We start from the raw sequence: 24,373 nt of genomic DNA, 5'->3' as shown, positions 1-24,373 counted from the left end.
CTTTAACTCGAAGCGGAGTATTTCCACACTGTGGTATTAGTTGTATTTATTCCAGAGCAAGAAAGTGTCAAGATAAAAAGAACTGTTGCGCATTTCCCACGAGTTTACGGTCATACAGTCCACAGAAGAAATCCCACAATGCCCCGCGCCGCTATCTGGGAAGGTGACAGGGGACGGTAAACATGGCCTCTGCCTTTCTTACTCACCCCCAAAAGGTGTTGCGGCTTTACAAGAAATCCCTAAGACACCTTGAGTCGTGGAGCGACAACAGGTAAGATGAGCTGTCTTCGTTGAAGCTCTGTGGGGGAAAATGTAACAAACAGGACGCCGGGAGTCTGTTTGCTGTGCTGCTAAGCTAACAGCTAAGCTAACTGCTAGTCAGGTCACTCATTCCTCGTCTGGCCGTCCTCCTGCTAAATATATTCACCATTCACCAACTAACCCACTCTGCATCAAAACAAGAATATATCCCTGACATTTGACTGTTTATTAAAACCATTAAACCGATCAAAGAGCAGTTGTTAATCTGTACTTTGAAAAGGGTCGAGCTAGCAAAGGAAACCTAATAGCTTGACTCTCAGTCAAACAAATAGCTGTAACTACAAATCATAATACACAGGCCTAATATCAATACAAATATATTATAGGTTAGGAATTTTGACAGTTCTAAATACATGACTCTTCTGTATCTTATCATTTTAAAGTAATTAATTAAGCAACCTTATTATAGTAGTAGCACATCTTTTGATAATTACAAATGTTCTCTTGTTGATAAATGTTATGTTATTTTATCATACTCAGTGGCGTTTTTATGTACAAAAGTGGTGGGGCACAAAAAACTTAGATGTCTATATATAAGCTTCTGCAGTGACGTGCAGTGAGGTTCATGGCTGGTGAGGCACTGGCACTGACTCTTCAGGTTTACAAATATTATATTTTGACCTAAACCAAAATATAATATTATTTTCAAAAGCTTTTTTTGTCTGATGCGTCGATTAATTTTAAACAGACAGTTCAACAAAAGGATACCCAAAAAATGTAATTTGATCATTTAAATATTGAATTGTTCTCTTTTAAGAGAAGATTAAAGATTTAAGATCTTATAAGATTAAGATCCCATTTTCAATAAAATTGCGGTCTTACCTTGACTTGAAGATGAAGTCCATTTGCCTATCCTTCTGGACAAACATTTCTATTACTTTTTTGTAAAAGTCCTCCTTATCTTCTTGTAGTTTCAAACGTCTATCATAAATCTAATCGATAGATTTATGATAAAAAAATTATAAAAGTAGGGTAGACATGTGGATGTTATCCGGCTGAACAAAACGTGGTACGTTTCCCACAGATCTTATTTCGAGCTATTTTCTAAAATCCTATGGAGAAACCTCGGTTGCGGTCGAATAGTCCATTTAGCGTAGGAACCTTCCTAATGGAGTGAAATGACCCGGAAGTCCCTCAGTGGCAGCCATGATAAGTTCCGTTCGAATTCTCTAAATTAAAAGGAAAGGAGGTTTCAAACTTCCTTTATAACCTCCTTTAGCTTAGGAACCACTGGACCTCCCTAACCGAAAGGAGAGGAGAAAATGCTGCCCCACAATGCCTTGCGGCCGCGGCATTTGCCATCACACAACATTCGACCGTTATTTCTTGAGAGGAAGAAATAAACATGCATTGTGTTTTTATTTGTGTAAGGGAGAGATGCTTTTACTGCGATATTCAAATGGTATTGGTGTGTTGTTTTTGTGTTTTAGACACGATTACCGGTTCCATGCCTGCGTGCTACGGGGTCGCTTCGATGACAACATAGCAGAGAAGGACATGGTGAAGGCCACCATGCTGCTGAAGACAGGAGAGGAGGAGTTCTGGACAAAACAGCACCCCTGCCCCTACATCTTCCCCGACTCCCCCGGAGGGACGTCCTACGAGAGATACGAGTGCTACAGGGTGAGGCATGCGACCAGGACATCTTGTTCAATAATTTCTCTTACATTACTAAGAAAATGTGTGTATAGCTCTAGAGTTATTGCCTACATTGGGACAGGTTTATTTATAATAATTTGAGAATGTAAAACAAAAAACAAAAAGATTGTAAGATGTGGGGAAAGTGTCTGTCCAATGTTACCGCCCTCTGCTGGAGATGTAAGGGGAGTGCAACTGGATTGTATCTACATCTACCTTAAACAGATCTCCAATTCTTATAAATTCAGATTTTGAAAAGACTTCACCTATCGAGAGTGAACTTTATCTTTTGAATTCTCAAAAATAATTGTTGGCTAGTATGGAAGAGTTGTATCAAATATTGGAAATTGAAAGTATAGTGGGGAAAAAACAGACAATCCTGATGTGACATGATCAAAGTGTTGATCTCTGCTTTGTCCCTGTAGGTCCCTGAGTGGGTTCTGGAACACTGGCACCCCTCAGAGAAGGCTGTGTACCCAGACTACTTCTCCAAGAGAGAGCAGTGGAAGAAACTGAGGCTGGAGAGCTGGGACAAAGAGGTGGGCTGCTCACACACAGTTAACCATCCCCCAGGCACATTTCAGCTCACCTTCAGACAACAAGTGAAATAAATATTTCAGTACTTCCCACTTATTTTTCCAAAATGTGACCCCCAAAATGATAACTTGTTCATTTGGCACAGACAAATGAATGGGGGCCATGATTGACAATCACCAAAACTATATCAAAACATTAGTTTACAAACTCTCACACAGCTCGTGTGGCATCATCCAAGTCTCTTTTATCCAACGGCTGTTATCTGATTGGTTATGCGTCGAAAGGTCACCGACAATTGAGGTCAACGTTGAAATAATTCAAAGGTTTTCACCTCTTTATAAACTTTTCTTTGCTCCTGTCTGTTCTAGATCACCCAGTTGCAGCTCGAGGCTGAAGTCGGCGGCCCCAAGACTGAAGCCCTCCCCCCCCGCCCGCATAGATGGAGACCTCCCCCCTCTGTGGTGGCAGATCGTCACCCGCCCCAAGGCGCAAGGCTCATAAACCCCCTCCAAATCCTCCTCCTGGGTGGAAAGCCATCTCCACCATCAGCACGGACTCCTGGTTGATCGCCATCTGAACTCCGTCTGTAAAGAAAGATTTGTAGTCTTCACCTTCAGGTTGCCGAGGAAACAACCTGTCTGAATTTACTCTGATCCTTCAGTAGTCCGTTTAAGGAGGTTTGTGAATTTTGGTCTTGTAGATGCATCAATTAAAACCTGTAACTGTTCCAATAAATATATATATATATATAATGTAAATTGTGTTTGTTTGTTGTGCACAAAAAGACATATTACACACAACTCACAAGAAAGTACTCTCTTTGTACATCTACAATGAGTTAAATGTAGAGCAGGAGAAAATGAATTTAATTTGGTCAGAATATCCTTTGCATCTCCAAATATCCACTACGATTTAATGCACGTTAATAGATTTTCTCATCTTATTCTGCATGGAAACAGCTTTTTGGGTATTCTCCAGAAAACGAGTGATATACTGGTGCTTTTACTTTTCGTCTATAGGAACTTGTGGGAAGAACTATGCTAGGCTTCCTCTGTGGTCATCAACTTTTCAGAAAATAGAGTTTCCAGCCTCTTCAATATATGGATTGTGGAGACATTACCTTGGACTTCGAGAGTTTGGGATTGACATTTGTTACTGAATTCAAGAGGTGGAAAAAGTACTCAGATCCTGTACTTAAATAAAAGTAGAAGTACCAGAGTGTAGGAATACTCTGTTACAAGTATAAGTCCTGCAATCAAAACTGTACTCAAGTAAAAGTACACATTTTCCAGTATGGCCCACATCAGAATTACAAAATATAACATGTATTATAATTATCAATGCTTTAATATCAATGTTGCACTTGGTGGGGGTTATTTAAATTACTTGATATATTGCTGGGTAGTTTAACCTATAATACTTCATAGATTTATATTATGTATTATAAAATCAAAACCTGCAAAGTAGCGAGTAACTACATTTTGTGGGAAAGAAAGTAGTGGAGTAAAAAGTAAAAATGGTACTTAAAGGTGGGGTAGGTAATTTTGGAGAAACCAGCTCGAGTGCGCTAGAATTTGAAAATACACAGCCTGAGAAAATCTGCTAATTCCTTACAGAGCCCCTCCTCCAACACACACGAACGCGCACATGACCAATGAGGGCACGAGATAAGTTTGTGCACAGATGGAAAGCTGACAGGCAGGTAGGCCATCCAGTTATTTTAGCCGGGCCGGCTCAGATGATTGGTCGTGCTTTTTACAGTACCACGGCTTCCACAGATGACAATGATTGACACATGATTTTTTATGGATTTTTTGTCAAAGCACTTAAGATATTCATTGCTATCGGGATGTTAAGAGCATTCCATGGAATATAACAAGTGTATCTCGAGCCGGTTTCTCAAACTTACCTACCCCACCTTTAAGTAAATGTACTTAGTAACTTTCCACCACTTCTATATTCTGACATTTTACTAATTGCCAACATTGAAAACACTCTCATAGAACATCTTGCTTGTTTTGCAGATTCATACAATATCTATGTCCTTGTCAAATATTAGGCCACTCGCATTCAAGAAAGTTTTCATAACAGTACTTGCTTTCAACTGTATAACAACACAATGGCAATGCATCTTTTGCCAGTAACCCTAAACGTGACATGTTGACTGTGAGTGTAAGAACTGTCAATGAAGCCAATGAGGCAAAACATGAAATATGATCCATAGCATGAATTTAAAAAAATGTTATGTCACTCAGCATGTCCCAGGATCCCAGCGCTGAATTGACCTCAATCGCAAAGCAGTGTGTTTAGCTCTCACTGGGTGTGACATCATATCCTGAAAATCCTCGGGAATGGCAGCCATTGGCGGTGGGAGGTCAAAGATTGCATATAACAGGATAAGAGTGGTGTGACTACAAGTTACAGTAGCTTACATAACACAGCAAATAAAAAAGGGTTTGGGTTTTTTTTCACAATATTTTTCATCAGGAATGTTTAGTTTTAAGAAAATAACAAAAAAAAACATGCTACATCTGTATAACAAAACACGGATATAACAAGTATACCAGCTCGGAAACTGCATACGACGATTAGTCATCCATTTGATCGTCAGTTCAATCCAAATCTTAAACATAATAATAATAAAGGGCTTCCATATATTCTGAAGACCCTGAATATGTAAGATGTTCTCTTTAATGGAAGGCCTGATAACATCCGTCATAACCAATGCTCGGATTATGATCCTTTTTCCAAAACATTGCAATACATGTTTTGGTGTAGAGTAAGCTGAGGTCCATGTGTTCACTCATTTTGACTTTATTTATGCTTATCCAGATAAACATATCAAATGTGTGATTTTAAAGTTTCAAAAAACGCAAGTCTTTAGCCGAAACACTGACTGGATTTCAGGTTAAGGACATGTGGCAATTCATGGTGACACACTTTTGGAAGATCCACACTCTCTTGTCTAACTCAAAATGATAGGGCCTCACATTATCTTCTTCGGAACCTGTGGCATATTTTAATAGCTGCCTTTTTACACATCCAGCAGATAAAGAGCAACATTATATTCCAACTCTAGGTGTCGGCCTGATGAGAAGAAGTCTAATATTCACTCTCTGCACTTAACTAACCTCCCAGATTTAGCAGTATTATTATTATTATTATTATTATTATTATAAAGTTTGATTTGTTAAAACGATTTATAAAAGAAATGTATAGTAGTTATAAGCAAACATAAGAAGGCACCATAAGGGTTGAATATAAATGACGATATACTGTAGGACATTTTAAATGTGTCTACATATGAGGAGTCCCAATTGTTATTATCAAAAATATAAAATGGAATCATTAAAAGGTTTACGCAATGTTATATAACACTTATGCTTAACAGGAAATGAACCTAACAGTTACTTGCTGTATGTAAAGAATCAACCATTATCCTCTGCAGTGTTAATTACATTTAACTTTTGAACATTTCTGCCAAGCTATTTATTTTTCGACAGTAACATTGTAGATATATTTATTTATAGTAGTATTATAATAGTCTTTTTTTTATATATTCACCCAGGTGAAAGTGAACTGAAAAGTGAAAACAAACTTAAGTGCCTAACACCTGCATCCTTTCTAATGGCCAGTAGGAGCAGACTTCACTGGTTACAACACATTTAGATTGTATAGAAGTCTATGAGAAAATGAGCCAATTTTTCCTTTGTCCAGTTATGGTGTTGTTCACCTTACAACTGTAACATGAACGTTCATTGTATGCCAAACTTGAGGCTTCAAAACATTAGTCCAAAAAAACAAGCGCATATGTCACAGTGACACTAAGGGAGGGGTGTCAAACTCAATTTCATCGCGGGCCACATTCGTATAAAGGTTGAACTCAAAGAACAACAAAAAAACAATAATAAAAGCAAATGTAACTCTTCCCAGTATCTTGTGCAAACTGCTTGTAGGCAGTATGTGAAGCAGTATAACTATATAAATATATATTATATATATAAAATAATGTATTATATTACATTATTGCCTCTGAATTCGATTATTATCGGATAGGATAATAACTTAGTAATTAACTCAATCAATCAATCAATGTTTATTTATATAGCCCAATATCACAAATGTTACATTTGTCTCAGTGGACTTCACAGTTTGTACAGAATATCAGTATGACAATACGACACTACGTCTGAAAGCAGAAGTCCAGGGCAAATAATTGCAAGTCTCTTCAGTGCGCATGTCACAAAACACGATGCATTGTGGGACAGGTAGTTTATGGGCAACCTGCTTCTGTAAAGTGGCATGTAACCGTATAATAAACGTATTATATTCTTTGCAAGCTCTTGCGGGGCCACATGAAATGAAGTCGCGGGCCGGATTTGGCCCCCGGGCCTTGAGTTTGAGACCCCTGCACTAAGGTAAAGCATTTTACTGTATGTTGTGAAGTACTCGGCACATACGTGTTCGTATATGAAGATGTTGGCCAAAACAAACCACTTAACGGTGATATTGCTAAATGTCATTTCAAATAAATAGTAATTGATATCAAAAAGTACCTTATGTTTGCAGAAATAGAACTCTTGGCCTGGTCAAAGAGAAAAATAAACTGTGTATCTGTTTTTAATTTTTAAAGGTGAATAAACTTAATATGAAACATCTATTATTTCTGTTCAGTGTAGACAAAAGGACAGAAAGACAGACTGAATTGAGTTGAAGGAGTTGGTGAATAAAGTGCCTCCAGTTCCCAAACTGCGTCGATAATGTCATCGGTCGGCTAGTCTGACTCTTATTCCATAGTGCCATTACCTCTTAGTGTCTTCTCTGAACAACATACTAGAGTGTGTGTCCATAATGGGCTGAATGGAGGTTCAAGGCCGTGGAAGTCATCTAATGGGTTTATATTTACCATCCTGCCCCTCGAAGCTGCTCTGTTTGTTCCATTAGAAAAACAGAAAACAACAGAAAGTTAAGTCTATGTCGTGATTATAAAAGAGGCTTGATATCAAGCCAACAAAATTTCAGTTCTTCTCAAGTTTTAGCTATGTACCAAAAGTGTACGTTTGCACATTTATTTAGCACAACAAAGGAAGTATGAGCACTTATATATGGTCCAAGTATTTTTTCAGAATAACCTTGAAAAAAAGACAAATACATTAATTTTCTTACTTAGCCCTAACCAAAGGTTTCCTGACGGATATACAATGGAGAGATAGTAGCTAGTTGAGATTAAACCTTCCAACCCTGTCTCTTACAAAATGATATTCCATACAATGAAACTGCATTCTCAAATACAATTTAAAGAAACATGTTTTCTCTCAGATTAAGTTGGCAGATTTTGCTGTGTAACTGATGTTGTTAATTAAAAGAAATAACAGAATAACAAAGCTACTTAGTTCTCTTTTGATAAAAGATAATGGTTTGGCTTTATATAAGTATGTTTGTTATGTTATCAAAGTCGTAAATAAAAAAATGGCTGACCTTTGGTTTGACAGTGAACACGAACGGAATTGTCCTCGGTGAAAGTGCCATGTTTTTTTGACACATCCATCCATCCACATGTTCTCTATACACAGATTTCTACGGACTATGATGAGAAACACAGTATAGAATACATCAGAAAAATAGTTTACCATGAAACTTAAATGACAATGCTATTTCGTTGCAAGAGTATGTAATATTAAGTAGACCTGGCTGAACCTTGAAGACAGGGAGGCAAAAGTGGATTTAGAATATGGGCATTCAGACAAAAGAATAACCATGTGTTATAAAATGGTTGGAGGCGGTCCTTTATATTAGTGACAATAGCCTGAAATGATGTAGTGAATAGTGTTTTTGTTTCATAATAACTTACAAACCAACTGTCACTGCCAGAATGGTAGGCAAGGGTCAGCACAGAGAGTTGACATTTATAAATATATGTTAGCTAACGTTCGCCAGCTAACGTTCACCAGCTAGCGTTCTCCAGCTAACGTTCGACAGCTAGCGTTCTCCAGCTAACGTTCTCCAGCTAACGTTCACCAGCTAGCGTTCTCCAGCTAACGTTCGACAGCTAGCGTTCTCCAGCTAACGTTCTCCAGCTAACGTTCTCCAGCTAATGTTCGCCAGCTAACATTAGCTTAAAAACTATTTAGAGCTTTTCACAAATTTATTACAAATCATCCATGACGTTTTTTAAGGCTAAAATAAAGTTTATTTGGCAAGTAAAGGTGGATAAAGCTGGTTACGTTAAGCAGAGTAAGCACATTTCAGCATTTAAGTGGAAGGAACACAAAAGTATGTGTCCCTTAGTTAAGGGGAAGGAAAGGGTAAATCACCTTTTTTCATTGTTGGTTTGTTTCCACACACACAACAATTATTATACCAGATCCAAGGTTGGAACGGGTCGTTTTTAGACACTGTACCACTTATTGCCAAGCACTTCTATTGACAATGTATGAAAGGTTTCAAATGAAGACTGCTGGTGTTTTTGTTTTTTTTAAATGTGGGTCCTTATTAAAAACTTAAAGAGAGGCTCCTCGTGGACACAGAGCATTGATAAAAAGATGTTCAACCTTTTCCCCGGTGGTCCGTTAAACAAGTTGATCCCCTTCAGATTGATCACACGTCACACAGAGGCCCTGGACAAAGGGAAGATGCTGCAGCAGGTGAGTCTGGGTGTAACTGTACACTCTCACCCACATGTCTGAAGCCCCACTTCCACCCTCTGACAACATGTCGGTTTGGTGTTAATCTGTCTGATGCGTAGTTTGACATTTAACACGTAGAATGTTGGATGGAGATTTTCATGGTGTGTTTTGTGTGCCATTATGTCTTTGGAGTCTGCAGTCTCGACAGTGTTTAGGTGTTTGAAGACATGTTGAAGGATGGGTTTGGCACACAAATAAACAACATTTGCATTATGAAACATCAGTGTAGATGTATCAGGAATGTGTTAACTGCCAATCCCAGACGCGTCAAATGTCAAAATTGTTGCCATTGACGTACAACGAAGAAATCGCAGAGCAAAAGACCTATATCCCAAGAGATTGATACTGGTAGTTACTTGATTTATTGTTGGAATCCAACAAACCATTACGTCCATTTTGATGGTTGGGTCAAACTTGCACATGACTTTCAGCCAGGAGATACCTGCTCGTGTCCCATTTGTGAGCTAGTTGTTTTTCCTTGTGTGATGTGTCTTGTCTTGTGTAATGCGAAGTGGTCACGTTACGAGACATCACTCGTTGTGTCGTTACATCAGGAGTTTTTTTGACCAAAACCGTACCCTAAATGTTTTTCTTGCCTTACCAAATTAATGTTGGTGCCTAAACCTACGCAATTCTCTCACATCGTTATTCACTTGGTAATATTGTGCGTTTCTGCATTTGAGGCTCATGTGAAACTTTTCTAAGATTCTTTTTTAACGTTGCCAAATAAAGATTTAATTTAAACAGACTAATGCGTTTAAGCTATTATGCTAGCCGCACTGTCAGGCTGTAAGATCAATGCTAACATTAGCATACTCACAATAATAAGGCTTGAATGTTGATGTTTATTGGTTTAATCCTCACCATGTACAACATCTGCCATGGGGGTGAGTCCAGCTGCAGGGAATGGACTATCAGGTACAGGTTCAGGCTGAAGATGAAAGGGTTGACAGAGGTTTACAGAGTTCAATACAGTTTCAGATGTTACATTCTGTCCAGGAGCAGGGGATGGTATAAATACTGGGACACTAATGAGGGAAATGGAGAAGCAGGTGAACGGTAATGTCAAGTGACAAGAATGGCAGGAATGGTTGGATGTTGGAGTCTGGTGGCTGGGAAGCTGGAAAAGACTGAGTGCATCTGTTTGACCGGTAGAGAATGGCAATGAGAACGCCTTGTCTCCATTTGTGTTCCTCTTTTTGCAGTCTGGATATAACCTCGTATGTGTTGACTTTTGAATGTTTGAGGCATATCGTATTTAATTATGCGAACTTCTTCTGGAATTAGCTAATTAGCTAACAAGATATATATATGATACAATTCAGACTTGTTGTCAAATCACATTCTTGTTTAACGGAACTGTTACACCAGTTCACACATTTGAGTCATATTATTTTGTTAACATGTATGGTTAGCACAGCCTATACCACCTAAATCAAAGAAAACAAAGTGCCCGGACAGTGAAATACTCACAAAGCACATTAAATCTCTGCTGTGGCCTTTCTTTCCATCCGTAAAGATACAGTATACATTTCCTATTGTTGAACCGTAGGAAGCGTATTCCTCAACTATAGAGAGTCACAGGTAGAAAATAAACTGTGTGGTAACAATAGGGAAGAGATGTGAGGAAGGAAGCCTTTACTTAAAGTGTGTTTAGAGCATTAAAACCTGTCACTCAGCCTGATGCAAAAAGAAAAAGAACTCTTACTTTTTACTATGTTGAAATTAATTCACCCTTTATTTTAAATAATGGGATTTCATTTTTATATATCAATTGGCTAACCATGATATCATTTTCTAAACAAAATATTGACACAAATATATTTAGTGTCTGCCTTAATAAATTAGTTTACCCTTAAATGAAAATGAAATAAATCGGTAAAGATACATTTTAAGTTACTTGATGATGATGATGAGGATGAGGATGAGGATGTTGTTGTGTGGTCGGGGGAACAGGAGGTATAATATTTCAGTACAACGTCATCTGTGAGAGTTTGTGTGTGTGTGTGTGTGTGTGTGTGTGTGTGTGTGGTGTGTGTGTGTGTGTGTGTGTGTGTGTGTGTGTGTGTGTGTGTGTGTGTGTGTGTGTGTGTGTGTGTGTGTGTGTGTGTGTGTGTGTGTGTGTGTGTGTGTGTGTGTGTGTGTGCGTGCGTCCTTGGCTGACAGGATATAAAGTCTCCTGGTCAGATGGAGAGACAAAGGTAAAGGAACAACAGAAGTCTCTGCCCAACGAACGACAATCAGCAGCGAGAGAAGACAGCGTGGTGAGTATCTTCATTTTCTAATAATATTCATTTTAACCCCATTTTATCTGCTTTTTCTGGGTTTTAATTTTAACAATTAGGAAGAAATAATATTCAAATACACTTACCATTAAGAGCATAGGATGTGAAATAAAGGTACAAATTATATTTACTTTACATGTCAAATCCAGTCACAAACTTAATCGAATGTTTTTAAAACAATAACTCAACAGGAAAAATCATTTTGATTTTGGAGGATCTAATCTTCGATCTGACAGTTTAAAAAAAAAAATGTTCATCATTGTATTATCTCAACATGCATACAATGCTCTCTAATTTGTCATTTAAATGATTACAACTAAGTCATTTGTAATCTTTAAAAAAATACATTTTTGTGATTATAAAAGAACATTTATGGCTATGAAAAAGCAAATATTTCATGACAAATAAATGTGTTTAATTTTCTCATCTGAACAAAAGGAGGACACTGAAAGCTACCATACATAGGCAAATATTATTTATTAATGTATATATAGAAAATACTACTATATTATTATAATCTGGCATTTTCTTATGTTTTGTTTAAGGAGTGCTTTAAAATGAAGTTGTTAAATATATTTTTTTCATTACCAATATAAGTATTTGTAGGTATATTAGTTACTGTATGTATGATTTATTTATTGACATTATCTTGGTAACTACAAACTAAAGCCAAGCAAATTAAGTTGATTTTAATTTGACTGTATGCGTTGTAAAAGTGAGGTTTTTATTTTGTAATTTCTGCATTGATAAGAGTTTGCAAAATTTTGTGGCTGTCTCTGATTGGCTAGCAGGGAAAATGTGTCCTGCGTGGTTATTAGCGGCTGTGGCGCTGGTGGGCGTGGCCAGAGGAGCTGTCAGCCAGTGCTGGGAACATCCAAGCTGTCAGGAGGTCAACTCTGAGAGTAGCATCATGGTAACACACACACACACACACACACACACACACACACACACACACACACACACACACACACACACACACACACACACACACACACACACACACACAAAATACAGTCTGTGTAGTGCAATATATCTTTATTTAGATAATTAAATAACCAGTGTTGGAAGAAGTACTCAGATCCATTACTGGAGTAAAAGTACAAATACTATGGTCTAAAAATACTCCATTACAAGTACAAGTTGTGATTTCAAATGTAAGTAAAAGTATAAAGTAAGCATCAAAATATACTTTAAGTACAAGAAGTAAAAGTACTTGTTATGCAGAATATTTTTCACAGTATTATATTACTATTTCATCCTGTTTTTATACATGTATTTTAGTATTGTAGATTGGAAAGTTTACCAAATTAGGATACCGTGTAGTACAGTAGTGCATTATACTAAATCAGCATATCATGTGTTTTTTCTATGAACAAAGTAACTGTGAGTGTTAAATAAATGTTTTTTAAAAGTACAATATTCACCTCTGAAAAGTAGTGGAGTAGATAAGGTATAAAGTAGCATTACATGGAAATACTCAATTGAAGTACAAATATGTACCAAAAAGTACAATACTTGAGTAAATGTTACTTTCCATCACTGGTACCTTTATCCGGATGGAAGATGTTGCCATATCGCCCTTTCTTAAGATACAGTAAACTCTCCTCTCCTCTCCACCTGCAGGAGTGTATCCAGCTCTGTCGCTCCGACCTCAGCGCCGAGGTGCCCGTCGACTCCCTCCTCCACCCTCCTCCTCCTCCGTCAGACCCTGTGTCCCTTGCTTCCCTATCCCTCTTATCCTCCACCTCCTTCCCCTCATCCCCTCAGGCCAAGCGCTCCTACTCCATGGAGCACTTCCGCTGGGGGAAGCCTGTTGGCCGGAAGCGCCGCCCGGTCAAAGTGTACACCTCCAACGGCGTGGAGGAGGAGTCAGCGGAGCTCTTCCCTGGGGAGATGAGGAGGAGGGAGCTGGCCAGCAGGATGATGGAGGCAGCAGAGGAGGGTGGGAAGACCCAGGAGGAGGCAGAAGAGGACGAGGAGCTGGTCCCCGGGGACGTCCACGAGAAGAAAGACGGCACCTACAAGATGAGGCACTTCCGCTGGGGGGGCCCGCCGGCCGTCAAGCGCTACGGCGGCTTCATGAAGAGCTGGGACGAGCGCAGCCAGAGGCCCCTGCTCACACTCTTCAAAAACGTCATCAACAAAGATGGACAGCAGGAGAGGGAGCAGTGAGGGGGGAGGAAAGGGAGGGAGGAGGTAGAGAGAGGACGGATACTAAACACACATTGATTGTCACTGCCTTCCAAACAGACCCATTTTTCTGATTCCCTATCAGCAGGCAACCCTGTCTCCTAGAAATGACACTAATGCAACAATACGTTTTTTAATATCAATTCATCTGTGTCTTGATAATAGTTAGGTCTACAAAATGTCACACAGTCTAAATAGACCTTGTCAAATTTCTTATTGGGTCCAAGACCAAAACATATTCAGTTTGCAATTATATAAAACTGAAAATAGCAGTAAATGTGCACAATTGAGACTCTACAACTAGGAATATTGTTTGCTTAAAACATATTTAAACAGGGATTTGACTGACACTAGTTGTAGATCATTAATCTGGTGGAGACCCTGAGTCCTGCAAAAGCTCAGCTAGGTGATTTAAAAAAAAATTGTTAACAGATTTCTTTTTAAAATAAGGTAATTTTTCCAAAAGATTGAGAAATATTTCCCCCTCCCTTTCATTAAGCGTTGTGTGTGACTTCACATACATGTGACGTCATTTCTAAGATACAGGGTGAGAATAAGAAGGCATCGTTTGTCAGTGTCTTCTAAATCCGTTTGATTCATATGAGAGTTTGCTAGATGGTTATTATTGTTGTCATGATTGAATGTTTACTCTCAGAAGGAAAAATAATGTTCATCCCGCTGTCATTCTGCCTGTCAGTCACTTCACCGCAGGGACTGGAATGAGAGAGGTCAGAAAGAGAGGAACATGTTTTATATATTGATTCATGTAAATAACTGTAAATCACATGAAAACATAAAGGGATTTGCAAGCAAAACACATGAGAGATGTTTCCTTTTCCTTTTGTCGATCATGACTTTGACATGTGTGTAATAGCATAACACGTCCACAAGAGGGCAGCACCGGATTACAACTGCACACACACATGAGAAGAAATAGAAATGGTTTTAGTTCTGACTCTTTCATAAGAGTGTTTTCATACTTTGTGTCATTATAAGAATAGTAAGCCATTAATACTGAAATGATGAAATCCTTACCTGCCCCTGAGGCAAACTGTTTTCAACAAAGCCAGCAATATATCACTGGATTTATTCTTGTTATATGAACATATAATATAATCTTAAAAAAATTAGGGGAGATACTTCAAGTAAATAGTGTTTTAACTAATAGATAAAACCATAAAACGTATAAAGAAAACATAACAATTGCTTTTTTTAATATTTTGCATTTATTTCCTTAACAGAAATCTGGACATTGGATAAAGCCAGGTTTCAAATTCTTGTTATATTTTGCTGACTTATTAAAGTGAACACTGTTGCATAACCCTTAAATAAGGAAGGAATCAATCAGAAAATGTTATCAACAGTAAAAGAACAAGCCTCTTATTAAAAACCTTCCTGATATAGATAAGAATGAATGTTGAATTTACTGATAGAAGTTGCCTGTTATTCAGGAGCGATAACCATTGATACTCATGGGGTTAATAATTGGGGGTTCATTCTTTTTGCCCAAAGACATTAGCGGGCCATGGATTGAACCATCAACCTTTCAAGTGGAGGACAACAGCTCGACCTTCCCAGAGTCTGAATGTCTAATTAAGATGTGAATGCAGGATATAATCTTGAACGGCCTTTTTCCGTTATTGGCACATCGACCAGCAGTCTTTATATCCAATTTGAGACAGTGGCCAAAAGTCTGATCTGTCATGTGATGCCATACAAATGTAATTCCTAGGATGCAGCATGTGTAATGTCTAGAAGCGCTGCATGATTGAATGTTCATGTTAGCATATATAACCAGGAAGTCAGATTGGGCAGCAAAAGGTCTCGGGCGCGCTTGATTTATGGGCACTATGGATGTAGGGTGACCAGGTCCCAACAAACCAAATGTGGGACAAGGAGTATGTTTCCCCCCCCCCACCCCGGAAAATGAATTTCTATTCTGTTTCATTTGGTTTATTCAACAGCATCCAATAAACAATGCAGATAAAAACTTAACAAATATATAACAACAGAGCAGAAAGTGAAGTCAAAATGCAGTAACAATTTAGTATCTTAATAAAGAAAAGTAAACTAAGGCTAACCAAGGCAGCAGGCATTATTCACTTCAAGTGTTTAGAAATGCATCTTCCTAATTCAACTAGTGTATTACCTGTAAAAGTAGGCACAACATAAATTAATAGATCAAATAAAACCACAAATACAAATCAAAACTGGCCAGGAGGGAACAAAAACATAATAATACATAAAATAAAATAGCTTTCAGTTTTGTCACAGCAACAGCAGGTGGGCCCCCCCCACACAGGCTATGGCTATGCACTTCCAGCACCATGGAAAGCACCTGGCAGTGAAACAGAAACACAAGAATAGCAGCACTGTATTCAAATCTAACACCACATTGGCCCACAATATCCTACTATATTCTAAAATATCCTACTCTTAGTCTATATTCTAAACAAAGGTTATCTTACCTTAGATGCTCTTCTTGACTTTGTACTTTTTGCTTGAGCGTGCAGCTTCCAATAAGGCCTTCTCCTTGAGTGCATAGGTGTAGAATTCCTTACAACTGTATTCAAAGTTGGTCTTGACACGAATTTCAGACTTGATAAGCTCCACAGAGCACCGGTTCCGCCGGTCAGTCCACGCTGCCGTCATGAGGGAAAACACTCTCTCTACCGAAGCATTAGTGATGGGGATGCTTAAGAGAAAGGATGCCACAGCAGTCAGATTTGGTGTGTTTGTGCCTTGAAGCAAGGTGGACCACTTCTCCACAACAGCAGCTCTTCTCTCCACAACGTCCTGCTGGCCTGGCAAAGTCACACCATCCATGTCTAGTTTCCCCCTTATCTGTAGGACCTCCACTGCATCACAGAGATGGGAGAATGTAAACTTGCTCTTCAGTGCCAAGCTTGCAACATTCTTCTGGTAGATGTTGTCTGTGAAGTCATACCACTTCTCAAGGTAGTTGAGAGCAGCCGGGTAGAACTTGGAAAGATCATGTTTGATTGCTGCTGCCTTTTGGTCTGGAAACTGTTGGAGGATAGCACTGGTCTCCATTCCAAAGAAGGAATCAATCTGTCGTTGTTGGAGCTTTGTCTTGAGAGTGAGCATCATGTCATATAGCTCACATACGGTCCCGTCCTCTCTCTCCAATAGCAGCACAACATCGTGGAAGATTTTCAGCACATTATTGAGGAAGGACAGGTACACCTGTAGCTCTAGGGGTTTCCCATCACCATCCTCATCGTTTTTGAACAGCTGCCACAGTGAATTTGGGCACTTATCCTCTCCCAGTGACAAGAAGTAGCTCTTGATAGCTCTCCAGCTGTCATGTAGCCTCTTGACAGCAGGCCACAGACTCAACCATCTTGTGGGTACGTGTCTCCGCACAACCTGATATTCTTCTTTCACAAAGGTGAACACTGCTTTCAATTCTTCTGTACGTTTTGCAGATGAGGAAAAGTGACTGAATGTTTTGTTCACTACTAGCTCAATGTCAATGTTCAACCTGTCTCCAGCATGCTTTGCACTGTTGTGCACTATGTGGGCCATACAGTTAGCCTTAATGATGCCACTGTTGTCTGCTTTTAGCTTCTGGAAAACTGAATAGTTTCTCCCGTAATTTATACTTGCATTGTCGGCAGTGTATGCTGAAATCATGTCAGGTTGCAGGCCATTTTCTTCTAGCTTGCTTGTAATCTGGCGGTGTATGGTAGCAGCTGACTCATCACTATCCTCATAGAAATCAAGGATCTTGCTTTTCAAACCCAACTCTGGGGTCCAATATCTCAGAGACAGTGGGAAGAGTTTTATAGTGCCATGATTTGAAGCATCTGAAGCCACTGAAAAAAATGGTGTGTGGGCTATTTTGTCACCTAGAACCACTGGTGTCTTTAACTCTGTCAAACAACTCTCCACAGAGGCAGGGGCAAGCACATCTGTTATTATGGACGCTGCTTTTGTACGACCACATGACATTTTCTTTGCTATCTCAGAGTCTGGAAAAATTACCACAGTCATTTGACCGGTATGATTGGGAGTGTTGCACTGTATGGTAAACACTGGTTATTTCTGCTGCTGTTACCTTGTCTGAGTGGCCATCATTTTTTGGTTTGAGAAGGAATGTCTCCATAGAGTGGGATGTCTCTTTTTGAGCGACACGTTTCTTGTGAGAATCGCATTCTCGGTGTCTTTTGACGTCGTATTCACCGCCATGTGAAATTGAAAAATTACTCTTGCAAAGATTGAAAAAAACTCTCTGAGGGTCGCCCTGCACTGGCTTCACCCACGGGCAGGGGCGGACTGGCCATCGGGACGTTCGGGACGAATCCCGATGGGAGTCCCGGGCTGATTTGTAGTCCCAGTCCGCCGCTGCCCACGGGTAAGTGTCTTCCCAGTCTTTGTTGTATGTGCATCTTCTTTTCTTCTTAGCTGTAGTTTCAGTTTCCTCCATTTTCCATAACCTGCTGCGTCGCCTGCGTTATTGACTTTCATTGTTGTTGTTTGGCGGGGCCGCGGGGGGGTGTGTGTGAGTGAGTTACTCTCATTGGTTAACACTTGACCAGCACCCGCCTTGTCTTACAGTTTGATTGACAGCAAACACAGCCCCGTGATGATAGCCTTCCCTGCTTTCTCAACAGCCATTGGATAAATCTGATTTTAGAAAAGCGTTTTAGCCAATCAAAATGAAATATGCGGGACATCGTCTCAATTTGCGGGACGCACCAAAAGTCGTGAAAATGCTGTGCAGTCCCGCGCAAAGCGGGACATCTGGTCACCCTATATGGATGTGGTAGATTACTGTAAGATCCGTGCATTGTTATACCTTGCCACTATATACTTGACGTTTTTTGGCCAATTACCAACTTCCATGTGAACCGGCCTCTGTCTCGAACACTTCAACCAGAACTCTCTATAATACATCCATGGTATGTGAGAGGCAAGCAATTGTCATTTGACTGAATATGCGCCATCTTTGGGTCCAGAGTTCAGTTCTTATTTCACATCCATGGTGTGAGTTTGTGTTGGGTCCATGTGTTTCCATTACAATAGCATTCATAATTGCAGCTCTAATCAAGCAATTTTCTGTGTAAATATCCCAATAGGCACATTTTATCTTGGTAATTGTACTGATGTTAACTCTTCACCTGGACTCTGCATCTTATTTTCTCACCTGAGTACGAAATATTACAACCTCAAGCAACTGCTGCCACCCCTCCACACACTTGGTCACACAGGCCAATGTAAATGTTACCCTAACATATTCTTATAGACAGAGAAGGATGCGAAATAAACTTTGATTTCTTTATTCCAACTGTCCAGTCCAGCTCATCAAAGGGCTTCATCTACATTTCAAATGTTTGCTTGAGTAGTTTTCAGACAAATATTAATTATTTATACTTGAGTAATAGGATATGTTCTACTTTTACATTTTGGTTAAGGTAACACAATATTTAGCCTAAGGATAAGCCTCCACTTATCCTTTATAATATATAACTTCCACAGCTCATACCACAGCAGTGCTCTCCATTCAAACAGTGGCATTGATCGTGCTGCTTGCCTGCCCCCTGCTGCTCAGAGGTGTAACTGCTACTCAGACTCCCCCAGAGGAAGGCACAGGTCGCGGTGAATCACCCGGCGTCTCCCCCATCACAGTCGGATCCAAGGCATCTCAAAGTCCCGCTGCTTGGTCTACACTGCTGCTTATCAGCCGGCCGCTAACAAACAGCTTTGTCTGGGAACAAGCCAAAGGAGTCAAGGACACAGCGGCCCTGCTGGCTGCTGCAGGGGGGGAGGAGGGGGGTATGGCAACTGGGAGTATAAAGTGAGGTGGCTGCGCTGGTGGAGCAGCACTGACACTGAGACACTGAGAACTCTGCGTCAATCTCCGAGGACGAGCACAGAAACACTTTGCGAAGGAGATACACTGGATATTTTTCCCCTTCTGGAGGATTATTCATTTTTGATAAATACTTTTGTTTTAAAAAAGCCTACAAAAATGGATGTATACATTTTGATTTCCGTGTTGTCAATGATGCACTCCTGGACTTTCAGCGCAGGTAATTTTTGCGTAATTAGTTGTTTGTTTGTCTTGTGCTTTTCCATTTAACTATTTGTGCATATACACTAATACATATAGGCTACTGTAGTAATATTTGGATTCAAATCATGTCAGTTAAACTATATATCTGCACAGTAAAGCCAACGCATCTGCAATGTTTCTGTTATATGAATCGTCCTGACATAAGGTCAGTTTAATATCTGGTACGCAGTGTTTTGATAACTTTGATTTCCTTACAGTGCTATCAGCTCCAGCTGCACAGACACCCTCCGCCTCCACCGACTCGCAGAGGCGCCATGTGCGGACCAAACGCTGCTCCTGCGACACCTTCATGGACAACGAGTGCGTGTACTTCTGCCACCTGGACATCATCTGGGTCAACACTCCTGAGTAAGTCTACATTCACGGATTCCATACTTTCTCCAGCAGCATTAGCATAGAATCAGACGTTTTATTATCGGTAAAAGGAGCAGCAATTGGCGAGTTTAGAAAGCAATATTTCAGTCTTTTGGAACTTGGCTTGGAAACTGAAGGGTCGCCGGTTCGAGTCCCGATCGGACCACTTAGAAAGCGCGGACTGGTAATGCATGTGTATACTGTTTGTGCATGTGTTTATTCCGGGCTTTCTTTGAGTGCAATTAACATATTAGGCTATAAGAGTTTTAATCTAACTCTAAAAATGAAGTGCACCCTTTCCCTGTTAGCATATAGGCCTATATATTTTAATAGCTTTAAATACTTATTTAGAAAGCGAAAGGATTATTTTTGACAGCTTAAACCCTAAACACAACGCTTTTAAGCTGAATAGTTTTGAACTTTAATTTCAGTTGATTAATTCTCATTCCTTCTTCTTCCTCCAGGCGCGTGGTTTCATACGGACTGGGCAACAACGGTCCCAGGAAGAGGCGCGCGGTCGCGGAATCCATAGCAACCAGCAGCGGACCCCTGCGCTGCAGGTGCGTCAATCAAAACGACGACACGTGTAGAAACTTCTGCGGGCTGGAAAACCTCCTCAGGTAGGCTATGTCATCTATTTTCAACACAGCTCCCGAAACAACAATAATACTGCGAACACTCCGTGTCTTAAATGTAAAGTGTGGAAAGTGTCCGGGATGAATAAATGACATGTGGTCTCTCTCCTGCAGGTCTGAAGCCTCCCTCACGGAGAGTCTCCCCGCAGAGCGCGATGCTTGTGTCGGGCCGCAGTGTGAGCCCCGGCTGGCGGCAGACACCGGGCGGATTACACGGTAAGACAACAGGCTATAGCAGGGGTGTCAAACTCAATTTCATCACGGGCCACATCAGCATTATGGTTGCACTCAAAGGGCCGGTTGTAACTTTAAGACTATATCATTAATTAATATAACTTCATAATTAACTACGTCTGAAAGCAGAAGTCTAGAGCAAATAATTGCAAGTCTCTTCAGTAAGAATGTCACAATATGATTTTAAAAGAAAAGCCACTTTCTGGAAAAACATTGATTGTGACATTTTGAAAAAGAGAAGTGACATTTTGAAAAAAAAATCTATTTATGAGAAAAAGGCTAATTCTAAGAAAAAAGGCATATTTGGAGAAAAAAAAGTCAAATTCTGAGAAATATTCAAATTTGAGATGCATTGTGGGACATGTCGTTTATGGGCAACGTGCTTCTGTAAAGTAGCATGTAACCGTATAATAAACATATTATATTCTTTACAAGCTCTTGTGGGGCCACATAAAATGAAGTCGCGGGCCGGATTTGGCCCCCGGGCCTTGAGTTTGACACCCCTGGGCTATAGGCTACCTAAAGTGTATTTGCTAAATAAGTGCAAGTGGTAATTAGCCTACCACCACACGCAACACTGAGGTATTGTGGCAAAAATATCTCAGTAAATAGAGGAAGCATTTAGATGTTTTACTTAAATAAAAGTCTGTTACAAGTAATACAAGTAGCCTACTGCATTTATTGTCTTAAGTAAAAGTTAAAAAAACAAGCATCAAAAAAGCACATAATTTAAAAAAGACCCCATTTCAGAATCATATTTTCTTATAACAAGTGATGCATTAATCGGTTTATAACTTAAAAGTTGCAGCCTGTTAATGTGTACTGATTTTCATAATACTGCTGCAAAGCTTCACATATAATAACATATTAACTTTTTGCACATTTAGATTATTGATAACAATTATAAGTATATAAGTACCTAGTAAAAAAAGCTTTAAATCAAATACAGTGGCGTAAAAAAGGTGTGCCTTTTAGATGTATAAAGTACAAACTTCTAAATTGTGATTTGATAAAGTACAGTACTTGAGTAAATGTACACGGTTACATTCCACCACCGATCGCAGTGTACATATGTTTTGCATGAGAGATGTCATCACTTGGAATTTTGAGAATAACCCCCAAGCAAGGAATTCCCAGGTTGACAAGCACAACAATAAATTCCACCTAACGTCTCAGACTGTGTGGAATTTAATGCACCGCGCTCTGTATCTCAACATGAGAGTAATACAGAGATACACTCTGAGCAGCATGTGCCATCATGTCTGAAACTCACCTCTCAAAGTTTGCGGCGCCATCCGTCTGCACTTCCTGACACATTCATAATTCTTCATAAAATTGTGACACTTAGCAGCTTAAATATGAGTGACAGCTCAAGTCCACCCTGCTAGGTTGACTTTTTCCATAAGCTGAGGGATCGATGGTTCAGATGTCTGACTGTTATCTGTCTTTGTTTACAGGATGAGGAAAAGAAACAATAAGAAACGGGTGTCGCCTCTAGCCATCAGGTCTGCCCTCAAAACACGTCTGCTGCTGGAGAAGTGGAGGGTGAGACAGCACCACAGGGGGAGAACCTGGGAGGGAGAGAGCAGGGCCTCCTAAACACCACAGACCCTCCTCCGCACCTTGTCCTACAGAGGGGAAAAAGGATTCCCAACTCTAAAGCCAGTGGAAGACAATGAAGAGCCCAAAGAGGGTCGAAGACAGTTCTCTTCGTGGTGCCAGAGCAGAGAACATTTCTCTACTCAGTGGCACTTCGTCAGACAGACGAACGAGGTCAGAGACAATACAGGGAGTTCAAGAGAAAGAAGAGAAGCGGACGGATAAATCAATGATATTCATTGATCGTGTTGCTGTCACGGTCACTCCTTCAAAACCTTATCAAATAGCATTTCAACTGGAAGGATCTAACATGAATCCCTCTGTTACACTAAGTCAGAATCACTGCTGTGTATGGACCAAAGCAGTCCTGCTCATTATACTCCACAATGCCATTATACAGTTGCAATAACAGGTTATTACGCCTACATAGAAGGGATTATGTGACTTGACATTTTTTCACCGACTGAAACTATTTAGTGCCTTTACGTAACAGGTCGTCTCCTGCCTGCCAGGTCTTTGTAGCTGTGAAGTGCAGTAGCTGCTGGGAGTCTTTCATGCTCATGTTATCTAGGATTTCTATACATGTCATAATTTAAATATTTTTCACGACATACATATGTTCTATTTATTTATTATTTTTTACACATTGCAATGTGATTGCCATGTTGGCACGTCACATGTTCCGGTTTGTCATTTCTGTGAAATGTTTTGTCATCGAGGTGCCAAATATTGGCCAAATTTACACAATTTTGTAAAATAAATACTTATTTAAAAAAACTTTTGATCAAGTCCTTCATCATTATTGTTTACATGCTGTCTTGTGTTTTATGTGGCATGGATTTGATCTTTGAAGCTATGATAGATCACTGACTTAAATAGAAGATAATTACTCTAAAACAGGGAACTGAGTGCCAAAATCTTCTGTGAACATAGAGTGTAACAAAAGCAGTCTGTGTTCAGTGTTGGAGGTTTTTAAGTTGGTAAATAAAACACAAAAAGGAAAAGTGAAAGATAAATGAGTGAGACAAAGTTTTGATGACGGGGAGACAGACTCAGGGGTGAGAAACAGAACGTGTTATGGAAGACGACGAGGCAAAGAGCAACAAAACCCGGCTAACGCTGCCCTTTCATCTCCGTGCCAAACCAGAGCACACAGTACACTGCCATTTCTGAATCAGCTGAGAGTGGAAAGCTTCTTTCAGTAGCTTAGATTTCCAGAACGTTGTTTATTTTCAACCCTTTAGATATCTCCCACCTTCACACTGCAGCTTTACTTAGTTTTGCTGACAAGTGACTCAGCAAAATGAGGTAGTCTTGCCTTGGTCTCGGACATTATTGCACATAAAGCCCTTCATTTACAACCGCTGAACGTTTAACACCTTTAACCACTCTCTCCAGAGGCCTTTGCATCTGTTTGGTCCCAAGATGAAACCAAACCTCCTTTCTAATTTTACTTTAGCTCATAAATCTACTTTCGTTCCAGTAAATCACTCATCAAGCTAATTTTGCTGCCGTCAAAAAAGAAAACGCTGTGTCATAAAAATGCCAAACATCGCATGAATTAAGGCTCATGCTTTTTTGAAGATAAGAAAATATGTTTTTAAGCAGCCCAAGATGGAGTAGTTTTTAAACCCAGGGATCATGCAATCCATAAATAAGACTTAACCAGTAAGTGCTGAATTAGAGAATAAGACTTAACTTGTTCCACCATCACACACATTTTTCAGATTAAAGAATGTGTTGCACCAATAAATCCGATTTGTCGCCTCTATATCTCAAATGTAAATATGA

General features: G+C 39.7%; 3 protein-coding genes across 4 annotated transcripts; all 3 read left to right on the top strand.

Annotated features, from left to right (window-relative positions):
• The first annotated feature begins 117 nt into the window (after positions 1-117).
• ndufb9 (NADH:ubiquinone oxidoreductase subunit B9) lies at positions 118-3,254 on the top strand. Its single transcript, XM_034124177.1, is given in 5 exon segments — positions 118-271; positions 1,752-1,944; positions 2,385-2,498; positions 2,865-2,918; positions 2,920-3,254. Coding segments are annotated over 5 exon segments (528 nt in total). The 5' UTR covers positions 118-182; the 3' UTR covers positions 2,998-3,254.
• An 8,092-nt stretch (positions 3,255-11,346) lies between these two features.
• Positions 11,347-14,477, top strand: pomca (proopiomelanocortin a). 2 transcript variants are annotated; one of them, XM_034125098.1, is made up of 3 exons: positions 11,347-11,446; positions 12,256-12,380; positions 13,094-14,477. In XM_034125098.1, exons 2-3 carry the CDS (start codon positions 12,264-12,266, stop codon positions 13,640-13,642), a joined length of 666 nt encoding a protein of 221 aa, XP_033980989.1. In that variant the 5' UTR covers positions 11,347-11,446; positions 12,256-12,263; the 3' UTR covers positions 13,643-14,477. The 2 variants fall into 2 exon arrangements, with proteins under 2 accessions (XP_033980989.1, XP_033980990.1); XM_034125099.1 differs by having other exon boundaries at positions 11,360-11,446; positions 12,259-12,380.
• Positions 14,478-19,508: 5,031 nt separating this feature from the next.
• On the top strand, positions 19,509-23,344 carry edn1 (endothelin 1). Its single transcript, XM_034124279.1, has 5 exons — positions 19,509-19,716; positions 19,958-20,108; positions 20,579-20,734; positions 20,864-20,965; positions 22,441-23,344. Exons 1-5 carry the CDS (start codon positions 19,656-19,658, stop codon positions 22,580-22,582), a joined length of 612 nt encoding a protein of 203 aa, XP_033980170.1. The 5' UTR covers positions 19,509-19,655; the 3' UTR covers positions 22,583-23,344.
• The last annotated feature ends 1,029 nt before the right edge of the window (positions 23,345-24,373 follow it).

The sequence above is a fragment of the Trematomus bernacchii genome, unplaced genomic scaffold (genome assembly GCF_902827165.1).
Source record: "Trematomus bernacchii unplaced genomic scaffold, fTreBer1.1, whole genome shotgun sequence".
Lineage (NCBI taxonomy): Eukaryota > Metazoa > Chordata > Actinopteri > Perciformes > Nototheniidae > Trematomus > Trematomus bernacchii.
The sequence above is the reverse complement of the archived record's forward strand: the minus strand, read 5'-3'. Positions and strand labels throughout refer to the sequence as shown.

Coding starts and splice junctions, on each gene's coding strand:
- pomca (XM_034125098.1), top strand. CDS start 12,264: ATGTGTCCTGCGTGGTTATTAGCGGCTGTGGCGCTGGTGGGCGTGGCC. Junction 12,381..13,093: donor ACTCTGAGAGTAGCATCATG/GTAACACACACA, acceptor CTCCACCTGCAG/GAGTGTATCCAGCTCTGTCG.
- edn1 (XM_034124279.1), top strand. CDS start 19,656: ATGGATGTATACATTTTGATTTCCGTGTTGTCAATGATGCACTCCTGG. Junction 19,717..19,957: donor CTCCTGGACTTTCAGCGCAG/GTAATTTTTGCG, acceptor ATTTCCTTACAG/TGCTATCAGCTCCAGCTGCA. Junction 20,966..22,440: donor GACACCGGGCGGATTACACG/GTAAGACAACAG, acceptor CTTTGTTTACAG/GATGAGGAAAAGAAACAATA.